This window comes from Cinclus cinclus, chromosome 5 (genome assembly GCF_963662255.1).
Source record: "Cinclus cinclus chromosome 5, bCinCin1.1, whole genome shotgun sequence".
Taxonomy (NCBI): domain Eukaryota; kingdom Metazoa; phylum Chordata; class Aves; order Passeriformes; family Cinclidae; genus Cinclus; species Cinclus cinclus.
In genome coordinates, this window is record NC_085050.1 from 25,588,857 (window position 1) to 25,609,436 (window position 20,580).

The window sequence follows — 20,580 nt, forward strand, 5'->3', positions numbered from 1 at the left end:
CCTCCTGATGAGAGCAACAAATTAGACACATCCGCTGCTATGACTTTCCAACCCTGAAGACAGTCATTCCATTTTCCAGAAAAGAGAACATGCATTTGAAATTTAAAGAATAAAATTCATTTTAAATAAGATAGTAATGCGCAACAAGGAAATGCATAATCTTATGCACAATGGTAGCCCCATACACTAGTTTTGAGTAGGAGATGCAACATAACAAATAGATAAAGAAGTGAATAATCTTTTAAATTCTGGCATATGCTTTACTGTTGTCTTTGAAGAGCTGAAATGCATCTCTTATCCTAAGATCATAGATAGGAAAGGAAGGTTACTGCGTCCAACTAGTATTGAATCTTGATCAGTTTTACCTCTGTCATTCTCCAGGATTTTTTCCTGTCTTGCAGTCTAAAAGATGTCAATGTTCAGTGCTGAGCAGTGATTCTGTGAATATGTGGTGGCACTAAGTGTTTGGGACATATGCCTTGTTATGTGTCACAAAAGAGTCGATAGACCTTTTTAATCTGGTATAGAACTGCCAGTTTTCCTAAAAAACAGTAAGTCCTGCAAAGCAATACTAATTTATCTTTTTCTTAATTGGTTTACCCTGAAATTTTTCAAAGCTCTCAAACAGAGGAAGATGAGTCCTACTAGGCCTGGCCAGTTCCTTGTTGACAGTGATCAGGACCTCACTAACCTGTGAAGAAGTTTGCAGGACAAATTCTGGATGAGCTCAACACAGTGGTGTCAATTCTGCCCTCCCTTAAAAGCCAGTTACATAGCTGTCATTGACTTCACTGATGATTATATTAGTTTAATGTCAATATTTTTTCATGGATATTTTTGCTGTCATTCCGTATTCCAGTGGAATAACCTTGACTGATGGGAGAATGGTTGCACTAATGGATTATTGTTTTAGTAGGCCAACTATAATCTATTTTTGCATCTTGTGTTGTCATCATCTGTAATTCTTCTCAATCCTATTAAGGCTACGAGTAGTTTCAGATACCCATAGCCAAAACACTAGGTACATTACACATATGTATGACTTACAAATAAGCAGGTTTTAATGGCACAACATTGCCTTTCAGCTCACTGTGTTGAAGCTCTGTAAACGTGTTAGTGTTTGGATTGGGACCACAGTTTTGGCAGGCTTATTTTCTGCAAATACTGTTCTTTTTTTTCTAGTGCTGATGTGATTTCAGCAATTAATGTAATGTTGGAAGTGGTGTAGCTGAGAAGACTCCAGGGCTTCTGTCTTATTTACGCTCTTGTGTAGAATTCAGTCTCATGAAGCTCAATTGGCCCCAGTGAGGCTCGATGACTAGAACACCATCAGCACCAACAGTGTCTCCACCAGTAGGTGGTACTGTATTTTTACTTCAGGGTGCGTGATGGAGAGTGAAACAGAAGCAATTTAAGATCTGTGTTGGTGTGTTGGATTCTCATGTGCAAATGAGGCTGGAATCACAAAGAGCTGCAAGCGCTCTCAGGCACAGAGCACAGTACCACACAGTGTGCTCAAACACTGTGTCAAAGCCTTTCACCATCATCCTCTGGGTCCAGACCCTAGTTTTTGCATGCCTACTCTGCACAGGGACTAGCACTTCTGAAACGTCCACACTGTGTCTGGCCACACCTGGCAGTTTTTTTTCTGTGCCCTGAGATGAACCTGCAGTAACACTATCCTTGTCTCTTCCAGAAATGTCTTCCTCTCCTCTGAGATGTCTCTTCAACTCCCAGTGTGAAACCTGCAAGGAACAGAGAGACTGGCTTATCAAAAAACCCTCCAGAAAATACTAGATCTTCATTGAATGGTATCATTGGGATAAAGAATAATTTATCCAGTTCCAGAAGCTCTGGAAGTACAGTCAGTACTTCTATTTTGCAGAATTTCATTTCAAGTAAAAATAACATAGGAAATCTTTGTTGGTTGCGCAGAATAATGATGCTAAAATGTTTACAGATACAAAGGTGATTCAACTCATATTAATTCTGCTTAAAGAAAAATCATCAATATATGACATTTCCACCAATAAGAATGGTAGAAAATGCACTGTAGAGAAAAAAAGGTTTAATAAATCTAGTCTTATATGTTTCTCACTCTTTTTAATATAGAAGAAGTTAAGGTGGCACTATCTGGGAATTTATAAAAGAACATGTTTACAATTGATCTCAATACAGCAAGTACAGCAATCTAATAATTTTGAACTTTGAACAAAAAACCCAATTTTTTTTCTCAGTTGAACTTAATTTCTTCACTTATTGCTCCTGCAAGTCTGCGCTAAACCACCATGTAGTGGAGTAGATAGAGTTCCCATGGTCAAAGCTTCATTCACAAATCTACTTCAGTAATTTTTGTGTGGCTACATGCCAGGACAAGTAATAAATCTGTCTGTAGCTTCTGTATCTGCCTGTATTGAACAGAACTCAAGTTTGGATACTGTCCTGTAGCAGTGACTGCTGGCAGAGTAATGCAGAACAGGGAAGCTGAGCAATGATTACAGGATTTAAAAATGCCACAGGCAATGTTCCTAAATAATAATAAAAGAGATAGATCTTGCTTCATGTCTGCACCTGAACTAGCTGCATAGTGAGCAGGCTTTCTAATTGTGGTGAAACTTGTTGTCATAATATTGAGTATTTACAATAATGTAATTAAATACTGCATAAGGAACTCAATGTGTATGCACATCAGACAAAAAAATCCTCAGCAAGATTAATGAATTTATAACAAATCCAAGGAGACACACAAATTATGGTAACTAAGACTTTCATGGCCAGCACAGAGGTAAACATGGCGTTTGTTAAGGGACAAAAATGATGTTTCCAATGACTGCTTTAGTTATAAATGTAAAATATTAAAACTGACTAGATAGTCAGTGCTTCCATTTTTATCGAAGATCAACAATTAAAGTCAGTGCTTGCTCACTTCAAGGAAAGTTTCATGAAATCTTTCATACATTATATAATTAATTATGTAACTACATAAGTAGCAGAATTTTAACATAAATTTTCTGTTACATTTTCCACATATTTAATGGGGGGAAAAATAGGGCAATAATACAGAAGGGCCTAGCAGAGTTTCATAAGACACTTATTCCTCTTTGGGTGAAGTGGAAACTGCCACAAAATTGCTTTGACTGTTAGTACATGCATATTTTTACTTCATACACAAAAAGTTGACCTGTACTTAGCTATATTTGGTACAGCTCCAGGGAATTAAATGGGTCTGTGCTGATTTGCATTAGTTCATGATCCAGGCATTGCTCTAAATCAGTCATAAGTGTCATTCTGAACAGTAAACTGGCATCTTTTCCTCTTTATATCAGTTGATAAGATTGCATATCAATACTTTATTTTCTTTCCCATTTGACTTCTACGTATAATTCAAAATAAAGAAAAATATATCAATGTTGATAAATTACTTTTATGTAGTTTGTTTCTTCCTGACATTGTCTCAAAGTTCTTCAAAACAAGTTGAGTATGAAAACTGCTAATCATCAGTGAAGTATTCACACACGAGGTATGCCTAGTCTCTTCTGTGTTATTATTATATATTGCAAGATTTTTGCATTTGTCCATTGACTTGGATTGTTAGTCACAAGTTTTTTGTGACTTCATACTTTTTCTCAGAAGGAAAAGCATTTAATAGTGGTTTTTGCTGTTTATTGCAATATAAAAATATGAAAGATGTAAAAATTTTCAGCCAATAAATAATAAATATATAGCATAATTTAAGTTGGAAAATACTCTTAAGATCATTAAGTACAAGTTAACCCAACACTATTACATTTACCATTAACCACCAACATTTATCGCCGTTAACCATTTACCACCAACACACATCTATGCATCTTTTAAATACTTCCAGGTTGGTGAGTCCACCATTTCCCTAGGTGTCTTGTTCTAATGCTTGACAACCCTTTGGGTGAAGAAAAACCTCCCCTGGCACAACCTGAAGCTGTCGTTTCTTGTCCACTTGCTTTTTGACTTGGGAGAAGAGACCAACCCTCTCCTAACTACAGTCTCCTTTCAGGCAGTTGTAGGATGATGTAAGGTTTATCCTGAGCCTCCTTTTCTCCAGGCTAAACACCCCCAGCTCCCTCAGCCACTCCTCACAGGACTTGTGCTCCAGACCCTTCACCAGCTCCATTGCCCTTCTCTGGACCTGCTCCAGCACTTCAATGTCTTTCATGTCGTGATGGTGCAGAACTGAACACAGGATTCACAGAGTGGCCTCATCAGTGCCAACTTCAGGGGGGACAAAATTTTGCTGGCCACACTGTTTCTGATACACAGCAGGATACCATTGGTTTTCTTAGCCACCTGAGCACACTGATGGTTCATGCTTAGCCAGCTGTCAACAAATGTGTAAATCAGATTAAATATTTTATTCATTAATTAAATAGATTTTGATGTTCATGGTCTGCTAAAGGACTTGGCTGGTACAGAGGCCCATCTACAGAAGTGTTAGCTGTATTATTTCTCACTATTCCTGCTCTGGGTACTACACAACAGTGAAGCCATGACAGCAAGAGCTGTGCCAGAGGAAGAGGTGGTCTTTGGCAGTTCACCCTCTCCCACCTTCTCTGCTGCTTCAGCAGGACTTTGTGGGTATTGCCATTCCCTTCTCAGCAGATCTGCCAACACAGTCACTTGCAGGATCGCAGTAAGCTCAAAAAATTGACACATGTTTGTAGAAACAGGGATGTGAACACACAGAGTTGACAGATCTGAGGGGACACACAAAAAAAATAGGAATTGGAAGCGGACTGCAGATATGCATCTCTCCATATATGTGGTTTTAAGCTATGGGTGTGTTTATGTTGTACAAGAAAATCAGAGTTTATTCCCAGACTTTCAGATTGTGCTTTAAAATTTTGATTTAACTGTTTCAAATACCATTTTAAATTATTGCTCTGCTTTTTTATCAGTAATCTGCTTTAGAAATGTTTTTAAAGTAGAGAAGTCAAACTTCTGTTCGTGCAGCCTTGCACTGGGTCCAGGCCACCCCTCACAGAAGTTGTGATAGTGTAGACATAGTAAAGATAAAGCGGAATGGTGATTAAAATCACAAAAAACAAATCTAATCTTCCTTTTATCCTAACATACATGGTGCTAGTTATCCTAGAAAACAAATACAGAAATAAAAAATGGCACAAAGACATTGAAACTTATCTCTTGGTTCAACAACAGGACTGCAAAGTCAAGGATGTCTAAGGCAGGGAAAATCAAGTTATTTTGCTGATAATGTCATCCTATTTCAGCAGTATGCCCCAGTGGTAAAACTTTTCAAAACCAGCCATGATTAGTTTTGGTATTGTGCTGCACAGCCTGGTTACAGCTCTAATCTCAATTCTGCATGTCCCTGTGGTGCTATGTGCTAGATTTGCAATTTAGTTAGAGAAATCCTTGTGCATGCTAAAGGTCTGCAGACTGTCCCAGGATGTTTGGTGGGCAACACATAATGTTTTATTAAGCCTTACATTTTGTAAATTTATTTCACTTAATCTTGTCAAAACCAAGACCTTAGATTTCCACGTTGCAACTACTGATTGGGTAATAAAGATAATTATTTCTTACAACAACTTGGAGCCTGTCAAGCCTCAGGGAGTCATCTCAGGGTATGCATCACCAGGCACTGCCCTTGATCTATGACGCTGGCATCGTTTGTCCAGGGAATCCCTCTGCTTTGCCTGCGGATCCACTGGCCAAAGCGAGCGTTGGCAGCTTGTCACAGACATAAGCGGTTACACATCAAGACCGCTCACCTCTTCTCCCAGCTGCGAAGGGGAAGAAAATTAAATCTATAGAAACTCCCAGGAAAATGCTGCCAAGGTACTTCAAGAGAGAGCACTCTTCTTTGGATCGAGTGTTCAGGTGAGGCCACAGAACTCCCCAGGTCTGGGACTTGATAACGATTTAGAAAGTCCCTTCGGGATCACTCCTGTAGCCCCGCGTGCCCTTTTCCCCAGACGGGTGACGGGGATGCCACCTCCGTCTCCACCGGAGAGCGGGAGCGCCCAGGTGCTCCGGGCCGCGCCCGGGCGGGTGGAGCCGCCGGCACGGAGCCCGCGGAGCCCGCAGCCATGGGACCCACAGCCATGGGACCCGGAGAGGCGCTGCCCGCCCCATGGGGCCCGTCTGTCCGTCCGTGCGGGTCTGTGTCCGTCTGCGCGGGTCTGTGTCCGTCCGTGCGGGTCTGTGTCCGTCCGTTCGGGTCTGTGTCCGTCCGTTCGGGTCTGTGTCCGTCCGTTCGGGTCTGTGTCCGTCTGCGCGGCCGCGGGGGCCGGGGATGGCGCGGGGATGTGCGGATGGATCGCGGAGGGCTCGCGGGGCTCGGCGTGTGCTCCTGCAGCCCCCCCGAGCCCGCAGCACGGGCGCGGTGTCCGCAGCCCCGCACGCCCAGGATTCTCCTCCGCCCGGAGGTCTCCCGGTTGTTTTCCGAGGAGTGGCGCGCGGCCGGCGCCGGGCAGGCTCCTGCATTTCTCCCGCGGCTGCCTCGGCTTAAACATCTTTGTTTTGTGCCTTTTGGTGAGCCTCCACTCCAGGTGTGCCAGGAAAAAATTCCTTGCTGCTTCCCGGTACACTCACTTTCAGCCCCAGGAGCCGCGCCTTGGTAAAGGTGGGCTTGGTATTTCCTGGGCGACCGAGAAAGGTGTTTCATGTTTCTGCCTGGGGTGAGCTGAGTCCTGAGCTCAATAGAAATAGTCAAACTATTATTTGATCAAACCAATTAGTTTTCGAGGTGACTTAGGACCAGTATCTTCAGTGGCAGGTTAAGAACCAAGTTGGCTGTCACTAACCAGGGCAAGTCATCCCAGAACTGCAGAGTGACAGCAAGTTATACATGCCTCAGGCAGTGTGTAGCTCCAGGGTGGCTGATCTACCCAATTCACATAAAGAATACTTAGGTGTTGGGGGGGGGTTGAAACAAGCAAACAAAAAAATAATTACCTGAATCATAAAAACTTTAGAAGTTACTAAGGCAGCTGCCTTAGCTCAGACTGGTTTCCTGCTGCTGCCAGCCTTGAGTCAGAGCAGGGAGAGATTATTTCTGCAAGGAGTGGTTCTGCTGACAGGTTCATGTTTGTTGACATTTGGAAGCAGGAGTTGAAACTAGCTTAGCTACAGAAACTCTGTGCTGACCAAGCCAGCCAGCCTCAGCAGTTTGTCACCTTCCTCAGCCTTTCCAAATGATCCTCAGACTGTTCACAGGGGCAATAAAATAACAGTAATTCCCGGATCAGCCTCCTCTTCCCATCTCTCAGGTGGTTCTTTGATCAGAGCAGTGACATGCCACTTTTCACACAAGTGGAACTAATGACTTTTTCTTTTAAATTATGAAAAACTGCTCAGCACAATAAACAGAGATCATAAACATTCAAAATTGCTCTTCTCAGTGACAAATCCAATGCTTCTTTGTAAATGTGGGCAAAGATTGTAATTCAGAATGGAGTGAAATAACCTGTGGCAGACATTGGGTGACTTAGTACAAATGGCGTGATTAAATTTTCCATATTTGATTTCATAATATATGCTGAGGAATGAAAAACTTTAGAATACATAGAAAAAGTAGTAGTAGCAGTAGTGTCATGTGAAATGAAATGAGCCTGCCATTCATTTCCAGCTAAGTGAAAGTATACCAGTCACAAAAGAAGGGGGAAGAAAATTGTTATTTTTTTCACTGTAGAAACCCAATACTCTGATGGAAGGCTGCCTTTACTGTTGCAGATAGCTGAAAGACTATACTTATCAGGAGTGTTTGTTTTCATGTTTTCTTTTAATTAAAGGTAAGGAATGTTACCGCTTCTCACACCATCCTGTTTAGCATCAGAATAGGTATTGGGACCTAAGGCATTTCATTTACTCTCCATTGTTGGTTTTTTTTTCATAGAATCATAGAATAGTTTGGATTGGAAGGGACCTTTGAAGGCTCTCTAGACCAACCCCCCTGCCATGAGCAGGGACATTTTTGTCTTGCCCTGATATTGGTTTACTAAGAGAAAATATATTTATGCTTAAAGGACTTTTCTACAATTGTGTTTTGTGATTTGTTCTTCCTTAATTATGTCAAAAGAAGTATGAGAAATTATTTTTCTTCTATGACTATGCTAATAGTTTAGGCTTTTAAAATACTTTCAGATGCAAATGCTAATTCCATATTTTTACATTATCCAACTGTCATTTCCAGTTACAATATACAAGAGTGTAGAATAGTATCTATCCTACATAATATGCAATAGCAACTGCATGTTGATCTAAATTCTCTAAGATTTTATTCTTCAGCTGGGAAATATGAACATACCCATCTTGTGGGAACATTTTTATTAAGTCTGACTTAGCAATACAAAACAACTCCTGTTATATGGAAACACTTTTGGCAAAAAATTAAATGAGTTTGCACAGCCTGAAAATCAAATTATAACTTCCTGTAGTATGTTTGCTGTATAGTATGGAACGAAAAAACAGGGAGCAGGTACTCACTAGTTCCTTACTTGTAAGGTGTGCTATCTCCCAGAGTTAATGCCAGCATTGCCAACTGCAAATATGACATTTTTAAGACCTTATGTATTTTAACTATTCCTTGTTAAGATGTATTAAATAAATTATCCAAGTCTGCTTTTTGTTAATTGTTCAGTGAAGTACTTTTGATATAACATTATTATTTCCAACGCTTTTCTACCGAGTCCCCAAGTGGCATTTTTTCAGTTGAGGGGGGAGGAGAAGAAAAAAGAAAGAAAAAAGGGGAGTGTATTACTAATGCTGCCACTCATCAGGATGAATCATTCATGTGTTATTTTAATTACAGGGAAAACATGGAAAACAAAACTAGTTGTTGCATCCCATGCTTTATATGTATCACAGTGGACTGAGGTTTTGTACTTCTGCAAACTGTTTCATATTTTAACATGTCATCACAATAAGTTTCTTTTCTTAGGTTGTTCTTAACAGTATTCCAGCTGTTCTTAAGCGTATTCCAGTCTAGATTCTATAATCCACACTGGTTGCCTGATGCGCTCTGCTGTGACAAACTGAGACATCAGCCTAGACTGCCTAAGCCCTGTTGCAGCTTTGTTGCCTAACCCCTGCTTCCCCATGGGGAAAAAAAAAAAAAAAAAAAAAAAAAAAAAGGGAAAAAAAGCACCTCCTTTTTTTCTTGGAAATGCAATACCTCTTTTTCCTTTAAAAACAAATCTAGGCCGATAACAATGCGGTCATTCCCGCAGACTGTCATCACAGTGATGACGTACAGATAATGCTTGGCTGGCTGAGAGTGTGAAGCTTCAGTCTCTGCTCAGGATCACCCAGCTCTCCAGCAGTGTTTCAGGGATAGCTGGGGGAACTGTCCCCTGTGGCTTGTGATCTACCTCCACCTAGGGATTATTGAGGTTAAATTAAATTTGCTGTGAGGTGTAATGAGGCCTGAAAATTTGTGATTGGTTAAATAAGACTTGGCTCACACAGAATTCACCAAACAGTTTTAATAAAATGTCTCAGTGCCCATACACAGTGAGAGTTTGCTCCCTGTTTGATTTTCCTTCCTTTTTTCCCATTTGTTTTTTCAATCTCAGCTACCTATGTAAAAACAGAAGCCTTGAATAGCAGCAGGCTTACTTTAAGAGGCAAAGTCCAAAATAATGGATTCGACTACATGTTTGTGGTCTCTGCACAACAAAAAAAGAGAGCCCTTTCATCTTGAGGTTTCAGGTTAGCTTTTAAGATTTTGAGTTGAATTTTAAATTGAAGCTAATATTTTTTTGCTGCATTCCTTGGTATTTCCCTTATTGCTTGTCTGAGCCAATGAAGTGTAAAATATGTATGTAAAATAATGTAATTACCTGTGAGCTACAGGAGTGGGTAATGACCCAGGAAAGCATTGTGTACATTGTGTGGGTTTTTGTGTGCTGTTTGCACAGTCAGAAATTACAGGTGCTCTGCAAAGACATGAAGAAGAGTGAGCAGAATGGAGAGAGCTCTTCCAGAGCTGGACCTGTCTCATGAATAATTTTTCTTTCTTTTTCTGCTCCCAGGTGCCGTGCTCTCTTTTTCTTGCCATGACTCCTGTTAAGCATGGTGCCAGATCATCAACATGTCTGAATCACGCTCTCCTTTCCTCACCTCTATGGAGGGGACTGGCAATGAAACAATCTGGAGCATTTCTGTGCCTTCTGGAAGCAAATATCAGCTCTCCATTGGCTTGGCTTTGGCTATAGGTTCCAGTATCTTTATTGGTTCTAGTTTCATACTGAAGAAGAAAGGACTTCTGAAACTGGCAGACAAAGGAGTCACCCGAGCTGGTAAGTGATGGTGCAAGCATTGCTCCTGCTGGGGACACAAACACCTCTTATAACTTGACAAAATCAAGGTTCAAGTCACAGATCACATGTTTAAAACTCCTTCAGTGGTGATCAGAAGTGCTGTCTTGGTGACGGATGTAGACATGGTATTATTTCTCTGTGTGTGGTTACAGGAACTGGGATTTCAGAACTCATAGGACCATGGCAGGTGCAGGGGGTAATAAATCCAGTGAGCTGGTGCTATTTCCTCACCGAGAGCAATTAGTTACCAAATAAAATTCTTCATTTGTCTTAACCTTCAAAATGCTTTTCTCCCTTTTTTTTTTTCAATCTTTGTCCCATTCGTTTGAGATTGAAAGTGGTAATTAAACTGTTACCTAGGTTTAGCTTTTTCATTTTCCTTTGCTTTTTTAAAGTAAGTGCAATGAGTTGTAGAAATGACATTTATTACACAAGTTTCTCCAGTTAGTACAACTATCCCTTCATCAAAGTCAACAGATAAAGAGCTAGTAAAAGAACAATTGCACTTATCTCAAAATTTCATTTGCATGGATTTAAATACATAGCATTAGCACTTTTTATTTTGTTTGTTGTGCTTGTTGCAAGATATTATTCCAGAGAATTTGGTTATTTGAAAAAGCCCTGATACTGAATATTCCATATACTTATGTGTTATGTAAAAAAAAAAAAAAATCAGGGGCATGTTTCTTTCTAATTTCTTCCATCTAAGGAAGGAGAGTCAAACTGTAGTTGATTGTATGAATATATTGGATCTGACCTGGAAAAGCATTTTGAAACATTTCTTAAGCTTCCTAACAGTCTTTATAAACATTTTACTTTTGATTGAAACTTCCCCTCTGTGTATATTTAGTCAAATATCTTTTTTTAGAAGTCCAGGTCAGAAAGCTGTAGAGTGGTTAATAAAAATGTCAGTCAAAGTCAAATATTCTTGTTGCAGCCAGGTAACGTGCTCTTTTGGTGCAAAATGTGCAAATGTGAAGCTGTACTTTTTGTTTCTTACAATGAGGTGATCTGTTTCTTCTAAATAAGAATTTTCTCTTATTATTCTCTTATTATTCTCTTTTTCTTTTATTATTTCTCTTATTATTTTTTCTCTTTCAGGACAAGGTGGATATTCTTATTTGAAGGAATGGCTTTGGTGGGCTGGACTGCTATCAAGTAAGTCACCTCTTTCCTCTCAGCCTATATCTAAATCTTCAAAAATCAGATTGTTTTAAAGAAATTTATTGCCTGATTTTTTTCATTCATTTCACTTAAAAGAAATGGCCTTGCAATCACATTCATGACAAGCCATTCTGATATGCCATCTTTCAAAGGCTGCTTTTGGTCTCCAGAGCTCTTTGCAGAATAGCCATCTTTTCTTTTATATCTGGTCAAACACAGAGGAATTGCATCTGTCCAGCTTCCGGGAGTACTTAGGAGAAACATATTTAGTTTTCTTCAGCATTTATTATTTCCAGAAGAGGTTGTGCACTTAATTTTGAAACAAAAATGTGTATATATAGTGCAGAAAAAAGATTTTGATTTGTATTTGCTATCATAACTGTCACTCAGAATATTTACAATAGCATGCCTTTTAATACCCTCCTCCAAGCTGATTCAAATATTCTTTCTTCTGCAGTGGGATTAGGAGAAGCTGCAAACTTTGCTGCCTATGCCTTTGCACCTGCAACCTTAGTTACACCCTTGGGTGCACTGAGCGTTCTCATAAGGTCAGTACCAGTTGGGAGCAAATGAACCACTCACAGCATGAGGGGAAAACTACTGTCTTTGGCTGAAAGCAGAGATTTTTAATATGAAAACTGAAAAGCAATTTATGGACAAAACATGTTTTTTGTTGCTTGGTGGAAAGATATTTTTCCTCATTTAGAACTGAGTTCTCTGGGTAGATAGAATCAAAAGTCCTGTTGCAAAGGCCACTCAGTAACTTCCTGGTAGCTTCTCACCTAGATTACAAAGCAATTCTTATCAGCATATACCAGGTATACTGCAGAGAGAAGGTAATTTATCTTTTTCTTGAAAACTAGAGCTTTAAAAAAAATGTTATCCTCTTCTTCAGTTGTGAAATAAACTGCAAATAAAAATACATTATTCCTTCACAAAATATTTTCAAATACACTTATATTTATAGGACCATAATTTCATATATAAGGCATGGTTAGTAAACGTTTTGGTTTTGTTTTGTCATTTTGAAATCCTTCTGGAAAGAAGGCAAAGAAAATTTTAGCTTTCTTCTGTATCCATAATTTAAATTTGTGGTTCTTTTGTAACATAAATGTCCAGAGACTTATTGTTTCCTATGTATGAAGAAAACATAATTTTCAAGTTCTTAAGTACATACAGTCATGTGGCTATCAAAGCAGCAGAAAAGACATGGACTATGCATATAAAAATTTTACAAGAAATATTTTTTTTTTGCAAAATGAAACTATTGTATTTTAAACGTAAAACTCTGATTTTTAAGAACTGAGAATACTATATTAAACCCTGTGTTTCAAATTACATGTGCCACATATACAAAACAAAACAAAAAACCAACCAAACAACAAACTCCTTGGACTTGCAATAATCGACCTGCTAAAATTGCAGCCATCCTGTCATAGCAAAACTAATGTAACTGAGTCCCTGCAGTGGTGCTGGGGTCAGCTTGTTCATAAATGCAGATTAACTGGCTGCCTGGCTGCTGCTTTGCAAAGCAGCTTGAGTTTTATTGCCCTCTTCTTTGTTGGGGCTAGCAATTGTTCAAATTTTCATGAGACACACAGAGTTCTAACAACCTCTCTAAGTGAACTCATTACCCTTGTGTGAAAAAATGTATGTATTTTGATCAGTGGGTTGAATAACTATTTGTTATGGAGTGTGTTCACACACCATTAAGCCTGTGTCTGTGCCCAAGGTTGTGCTCTAACACGCTGATTATGCCCTGTGAGTAGTGTCATTCAGGGCTTCTTATTGTCCTTAGGTTAAATAATCAACCCCGTGGAGATCCTGGGGTTGATCTCTTCGAAGGGGGAGGCATGGCTTCTCTGTGTTTTGGGGGCAGTCCTGGCAAGCCAGGCAGAAAGTATGTCTGGGTGGGAGAGCCTGGGGAGGGACAAGGAACAATTTCCAAAACTCATGTGCATTGGTTGTAATGGAAATTAAGTGCTTTGAACCATTTTTGGAAGCAAGAAACAGCTCTTGTGGTTAATCTACCGTGAGAGTGCATACCCTGACCCAGGCAATCAGGAATGAGAAATTCCTTGGCAATTGGGGCTCTTTTATAACCTGGAGGAAAGCGATGAGGGTTACTAAACTCCTTAACACATGACCTTACCTTCTTGGTCATGACCAACTATCTTGGAAAAACTCCTTACAATTTGATTGTTTCAGGCTGGTTTACCATATATCCAAATTCAAAAGAGGTTTTGAATTACCATTATGCTACACAGAGAGATTTTGATTGTCTTTTATGGCTGGTGGAGCTGAACATTTTATTTCTATTTTGCTGAACAGTGCTATATTGTCATCCTATTTTTTAAATGAGAAGCTGAATATTCATGGAAAGCTGGGCTGTGTACTGAGCATTTTGGGGTCAACAGTCATGGTTGTTCATGCCCCAGAGGAGGAGGAGGTCACCTCACTAGATGAGATGGAAAGAAAGCTGCAAGATCCAGGTCTGTATGCAATTGCAGTGAACACATGCTACAGTTCATGGGGAAGTGTCCAGGACACTGAACAACCCTGAGTGTGTTCATGGACATAGTCTGACATTATATCTCATGTGCATTACTCTTCCCTTTCCTCTTTTTTCACAGCATTTGTTACATTTGCTGTTCTCCTAACAATTGTTGCCCTTGTCCTGATTGTTTTCGTGGCTCCAAAGAGAGGCCAAACAAATATCCTGATCTACATTTTAATTTGCTCACTCATCGGTGCATTCTCTGTCTCATCTGTGAAAGGCCTGGGCATTGCCATTAAACAAATACTGGAGGGGAAACCAGCCTATCACCATCCCCTGGTTTACATTTTGGTGGGCATCTTGGTGCTCTCAGTCAGCACTCAGATCAACTATCTCAACAAAGCACTGGACATGTTCAACACATCCCTCGTGACACCCATTTATTACGTGTGCTTCACTACGACAGTGGTGACCTGCTCCATCATCTTGTTCAAGGAGTGGAGTAGTATGGAACTGGGTGATATCATTGGAACCCTGAGTGGATTCTGCAGCATCATCATTGGCATTTTCCTACTACATGCTTTCAAGAACACTAACATCACCTGGAGTCAGTTGATGTCCACTGTTGCCAAAGAGCCATCACTGTCACGCCGTGAAATTGAAACCAGTCACACTTTGCTGGAGAGCGTGGAAGACCCGGCTTTGGTGTATGACGAGGACAACATTTTATTCAGTCAATGAAACACTCAAGCAGTGTTCATCATCAAAGTGTCACGAATTGCAAACTCAGCCCACCGGGGTCTACTAGAATGCTGTGCTTTTCCGAAGTCCTCTGAAAATTTGTCTGTGAAGCCTGTTAAGTGTGGGCCACTTCTCTCTATATCAGCTGTTGGCACTAATGAATGAAAATGTTCAGTAATTAGCATGACAGACAGAAACCTCATGGTGATCATATGTTAGGCAATGAAAAACATGGTCCTTCTTTATGCAGCATCTTTTGTTGGGAAATTTTAGCAAAAAATAGTGGTCTTTGTAAGCCACATCTAAAAATGCAATTTTCTTTTAATGGTTAAAGCCAGTCTTTGCTGAAGTGGCAGATACTCTGCTATTATCTTGGTGATAAGCTTATTTCTGTCTTTCTTTATATTTTTATAATTTATTTCCAAGCAAGCTTGTAGATACTCTACATGAAGGATATTTATTGAAGACATAATAAGAAGAAAATATTGTTTAACACTTCTAGTTTTTAATATAAAATTTTATTTAAGATTTTTTCACTTTAGATGACCTGTCAGTGAATATTGATTAGATGTCACAAAAAATTTTTAGGAAATACAATTCTTGCTAAGTTTCAGTTTTTCTACACAAGGAATCCTGAATGGATTGTGAATCCCTGAATGTGCCTGTACGTTTTTATTTCAAAACTAAGACAAATTTTTTAAAAAAGAAAATTAATTAGAGGTCTGAAAACAGTTGCTACTGGCTTAAAAAGTTACATGAGGTTATAGAATTAAGTATCCAAAGGCAGGAGAAAACTAGAACATGCAATTAAAATTTTCCACTTTGTTTTATATTATTTTGAGGATTAAGAAGGGGCTTTACTTATTTCCTTACTTCTTCCTAGTACGGCCATCTATTAATTAGAACCCATTAAAGCTTTTCAAATTTTTTCCTCATTTTGTGGGAAGGTATTTTTCTTTATTAATAATAAAGCAGTCCTGTTAATTTTTACTCTTTTATAAGTGCAAAATCCATTTTACAATCCATGTACTACTTCTAAAATTGCTAGGTAAAGGATGGGCTGTAGGCAAGGGGTGAGAAACATCAGAAAGTCTTTTTTTATTATTATTATTGTTATTTTGGACTTTTTGTCTTTTCCAAAAAACGAGTATTTGCCTCTATTGAATGTTTAACAATATGTTAACCTACCAGAAGCCTTGAAGATTGGTAATTATTGTAGTACTGTAGATCCTTGGTTGTGGCCACTGATCTTCCTGTCATTAAAAAGCTTGCATGGCCCATGGTTTACTCATTATAGTCCTCATTGTTTTGCACTTTGGAAGTAACTTCAGCAAGCAGACGTGAAGGTGGTGACAAGCTCATCAGAAAGCAGTGTTTCTAATCACTGGATTTTTAAGTGTGGATCCAGAAAGTTTGCCAGAGGATTGCCAGCACTTCAGCAGTTAAAAACTGGTTTTAATCATCTGAGATTTATATGCCAAGCAGAACTTCCCCATGAAGCAGGCTACATGTTTTCTAATGTTCAAAAGGTTTAGTAAAAGAGGACAGTTTGGATGGATAGAAAATTGTTCTGCTGAAGAAAGCTCATCCTTTATCTGTAATAACAAAAGGGTTGCTATTTGTAATTTGTATATTTGTGTGGCATCACTGTTATCCAGCAAAAGGAACATTTTCACAAAAAAACATGTATTTGCCTTCAAAATCTGATGACATTGTATACATTATCAGTTTTGGGCATTTTTCAGCTTAATCAAGTGATGGGATTCACAGCAATTCTTTGCTGTTAAAATGGTTGTGTTAAAAAAGTTTCAGACTAGAAAATCTGCTGACAGGGTTTCACTACTTCATAGTTAATGTAAAGAATACTTTGGTTTTATTGACCAGACTCAAGCTTCAAAATCTTTATAGTTAAAAGCAAGTAATACAAATAATAAAAAGACTAAAGATGGAGGGGGGTTTATAGTTTGTTTTTTAACAAAAACTTGAATTACTTTTCACTCTGCATTGCACAATTCAAAGAATAACTGAAGAAAATATTGACTGTAAAAAAGAGAAAAAGAAATGCTTTTGTATAATTCGTGGCATTGTTATTTGCTTATAGAATCATCACTGTGCTGTGACCAAATGAGTTATTTGTAAGCAAAAGCAACCAGTCCAATTCTTGAAGGGATGTGCATTGGCATTTTTCAAAGATATGTCATAATACTTTCTTTGAGAAGGGTGTGGACTCCTTATATACCAACTGCTGTCAATAATTAACTTATACCAAGCAAAATTCCTGTATTTTCTACTGGACCCACATATCTACTATTATACGTAAATAGCAACTAACAATAAAATAATGTTGCATTTTAACAATGTCAAAAAAACAAAGTTAATGGTTGTTTTCATAGTGTACAAGAAGTCCATCATGTTAAAAATAAATTAGTGATTATTTTTTTGTATGAAACCATTTGTTGTAAGAGATGCTATTTTTTTAAATGTTTATATTTAGTTACTAGCTTGGGATGACTTTGATTTTTAATTGAAATTATGCTAGTATTTCTCTTGTAATAAATTATTCATGGTTATGTACTAAATTATCTGTGTTTTTTAAACAAGGGATAAAAAGAGTGTCATTTATATTTCTAAGCTAGAGAAGAAAACCCAAAGCTGATGTATTAGGCATGTCTGACTCACAGCCAGTCTCACGGAGAGTGTTTCAGTGAGCTGTCAGGTTTTCCAGGCAGTGAAATAAAGGACATTATATAAAGTAATTAGATGTGTTTTGGTATGTAGGGCGAATGGTTAAGAAGAACAAAGCAATCCTCAGAGGCAATACATTGCTAACCAAATTACAGCTTTTAAATGCTGATACTAAACAAATCTTGGCAGCTACTCATTATTACCATACCTCAGGACAAATTAATGGGCAATTAAGTTCATTGCATAGCTGCACCAGCTAAATGTAGGTAGGTCAAAAAGACTTGGATAAAAAATCTGTACGATTTTGGAAGGAAATACATCAGTTATTAGTTTCTATAGAAATGTGTTCTACCATCTTCATTTTCCAGCCACACTAGAAAGAACCATGCCATAAATAAATCTTCATGGCGAAGGGTACATATTCAAAACTCTACTCATCAGGGTTTCATCCTGGAGCCATATGGGGAATTGCATACTTTTGGAAATGCCATTCTCTCACTCTTTAAATTCCAGCAAAAATGAAACTGGCAAGTGTGCTAGAAAATAACCTTCCAGCAGGGGAGGTTTGCAGTAGCTGACTCATTTTGGGCAGGTTTTAAAATGGTGCCATGGTTCAGAACATGGCTGGGAGGCTGAACAGGAGTCAGACTGGAGGTGCATGAGGGAGGAGGGAAGGTGATGTGCTTTGGTGTGGCTGCAGGGCCTCCCAGGGGAGGAGAAGGAATTGGTCTGAAAACCAAATGGCACTGGAAACAAGTGTCACCAGCCCTGTACACACAAGTAATTGGTCTGCCTTGCTTCTCAGGAGTACTTTTGACAAGTGAATTCATTTCACTTTCTGAAAATAAATTTAATTTTGTCAACAATGCATCTTTTTTACAGAAAAGAGATGTATCCTAAGTGGCTGGCTCACAAAAGCTTGAGGTTCTGACTTTTTTCCTCCCTTCCATAGTATCAAGTTTTCTGATCAGGAAACAGCAGCTAAATTTTGACAGATGCTGAACACTTCTACACCTCTGATGGAAGGTTCCCTGTATGGAGGTGTCTCCTTTACTGCTTTTTCCAGATCTCATTTTTATCACATGAAGGTTTAAAAAAAACAGCAAACAGACATCTCTTTATGGTCAGTGACAAGGATATAATTCACTATTCATCCATTTTTGTCTGTTAGAATATGGTTGGAATTTGAAATAAGCTCACAGTCACCATGAGGTCTAAGATGGCCTACTCAGTCTTTATTTGAGGGTGTAGCTGTTCTGGTAAATAAATACGCTGCAGATACCTGACCTTTGTACTGCATACCATTTCTTGCTGCCAATTAAGCACCAGTTTCACTGACTCTGAAGCAAGTTATAGTGCTTTTTAATTTATTTACTGCCAGCTTGATGATAGCAGCTGCTAAATTTATCTGTGTCAGAATGTTAATAACAGCTTCTCTAATTTTTTCCCCAAGAAGCCTACAGAAATATTATATTGGCAAGTGGAAGCCTGGTAGACAAGCATTATTGGCTCCAGGTATTAGACCAACATATTTCCAAGATGGGTGAATATTCACCCATATGGGACAGCTCAGTGAGACAGGCAGGAGCAAGGTGCTTTGAGTACATAAACCTAATGAAGCTGATTTTTACTGCATGGTGCTGTAACGTATGACATATTAAATTGCAGCACTATGGCAAAACCAGTTCTACAAGGGCTGTTTAAAAAGATGCTTCATATATTATTCAAAATCCTCCTGTACTTTATATTGTGGGGAGAGTTTGAATTTCACATTTGTTGTGCATCATCTGCTGAAAAGCTCCATGTGTGTATTGTGTCGTTGTCCTGATTTTGGCTGAGAGGGAGCAGAGCCAGGACAGCTGACCTGAACTGGCCAAGGGGATATTTCATACCATAGAACGTCATGATCAGTGTATAAACTGGGGGCAGGGAGGGAAGTGGGCTGGGGCTGCTGGTTAGTGCCTCTGGATGGGCTGGGCATCAGCCAGCAGGTGGTGAGCACTGGTACTGTGCATCACTTGCTTCTCTCGGGTTTTATTCCTCTCTCTCTTTTTATTCATTATTGCCTTGTTACATTTTGTTTCAGTTATTAACCTGTTCTTATCCCAGCCACAGGTTTTACCTTCTGATTCTCTACCCCACCAGGGCAGAGGCAGTGAATAAGCAGCTGCATGGTACTGTTGCCAGCTGGGGTTAAAACACACCTGTTATAGATCTGCATTCAGTCATAAGTCTGATAAAGGGCTGAATGCTCATAAATTGATTATGAAATTAAACAGTGTCGTCAGTTCGTGGCAATTCTTCTGGCAAATTACGTGAAATAATAAGAATATCCTGCTTTATTTGATGCAGAAATGCCTTAAAAGTGTGTTTGAAGGTACTATGAAATGTTCAAACAACGGGACTAACAATTTCCCAAGGGCTGATAACGATCAAAATACTATTGCAGTAAAGATGACTGATTACTGCCTGGACTATATTTGATTTTGAGATGTCATCATTTTTTGGAAATTCAAAACTTTGTGGGGTTTTCTGTATTTAATTTTATTGTTACAGTTATTTTTTAAATTTGGAAATAAAAAACTGAACTGTGATCCAATTTGTGACAAAAATTAAATTGAACTCAATCATTCTTTATCTAGCCTGTTTTACATATATATTTTGTCTACAAAGTCCTAAAAAATAAATATTGTGATGTATTCACCTATAAATAATTCACAATGCAATCACATATTCACAGTGCAATCACATATTGTAATGGCATGACCATCTTGTTTTAAATAATTATGAATTCCATCAGCCTTTTCTTCTCTACAACATATTCGTATTGACCATAGTTAAGATTTAAAATTAAAAGCGAATTAATAACATAAGAAGTAGGGGTACAGACGTGTCCATGGATCATAGGATCTAGTCAGATTCCAGTTTTAACTTGCCCATTAACCATTCTGGGTATTGGCAAGGGGAGGACTAAGGCACTTGTGGGCATTCGAGTAGGCAAGAGCAGGGGAATGGGAGACAATACTGGAAAATTGTGGGAGAGGTTGGAATAAAACAATCCTTGATCCCCTTCTGTTACTCAGAATTTGAATTGAAGACACCTTGACCTGAAATGCAGGTTTAAAATGGCTACAGAGGTGCTCAGTCTTTCCAGTCACTCAGATGTGACTTAGG

The 20,580-nt window shown here is 38.8% G+C and overlaps 1 protein-coding gene across 1 annotated transcript; it reads left to right on the forward strand.

Annotated features, from left to right (window-relative positions):
- Window positions 1-5,985: 5,985 nt before the first annotated feature.
- On the forward strand, window positions 5,986-14,721 carry NIPAL1 (NIPA like domain containing 1). Its single transcript, XM_062493501.1, is given in 7 exon segments — window positions 5,986-6,078; window positions 6,081-6,177; window positions 10,032-10,298; window positions 11,421-11,477; window positions 11,941-12,031; window positions 13,815-13,975; window positions 14,117-14,721. Coding segments are annotated over 7 exon segments (1,371 nt in total).
- The last annotated feature ends 5,859 nt before the right edge of the window (window positions 14,722-20,580 follow it).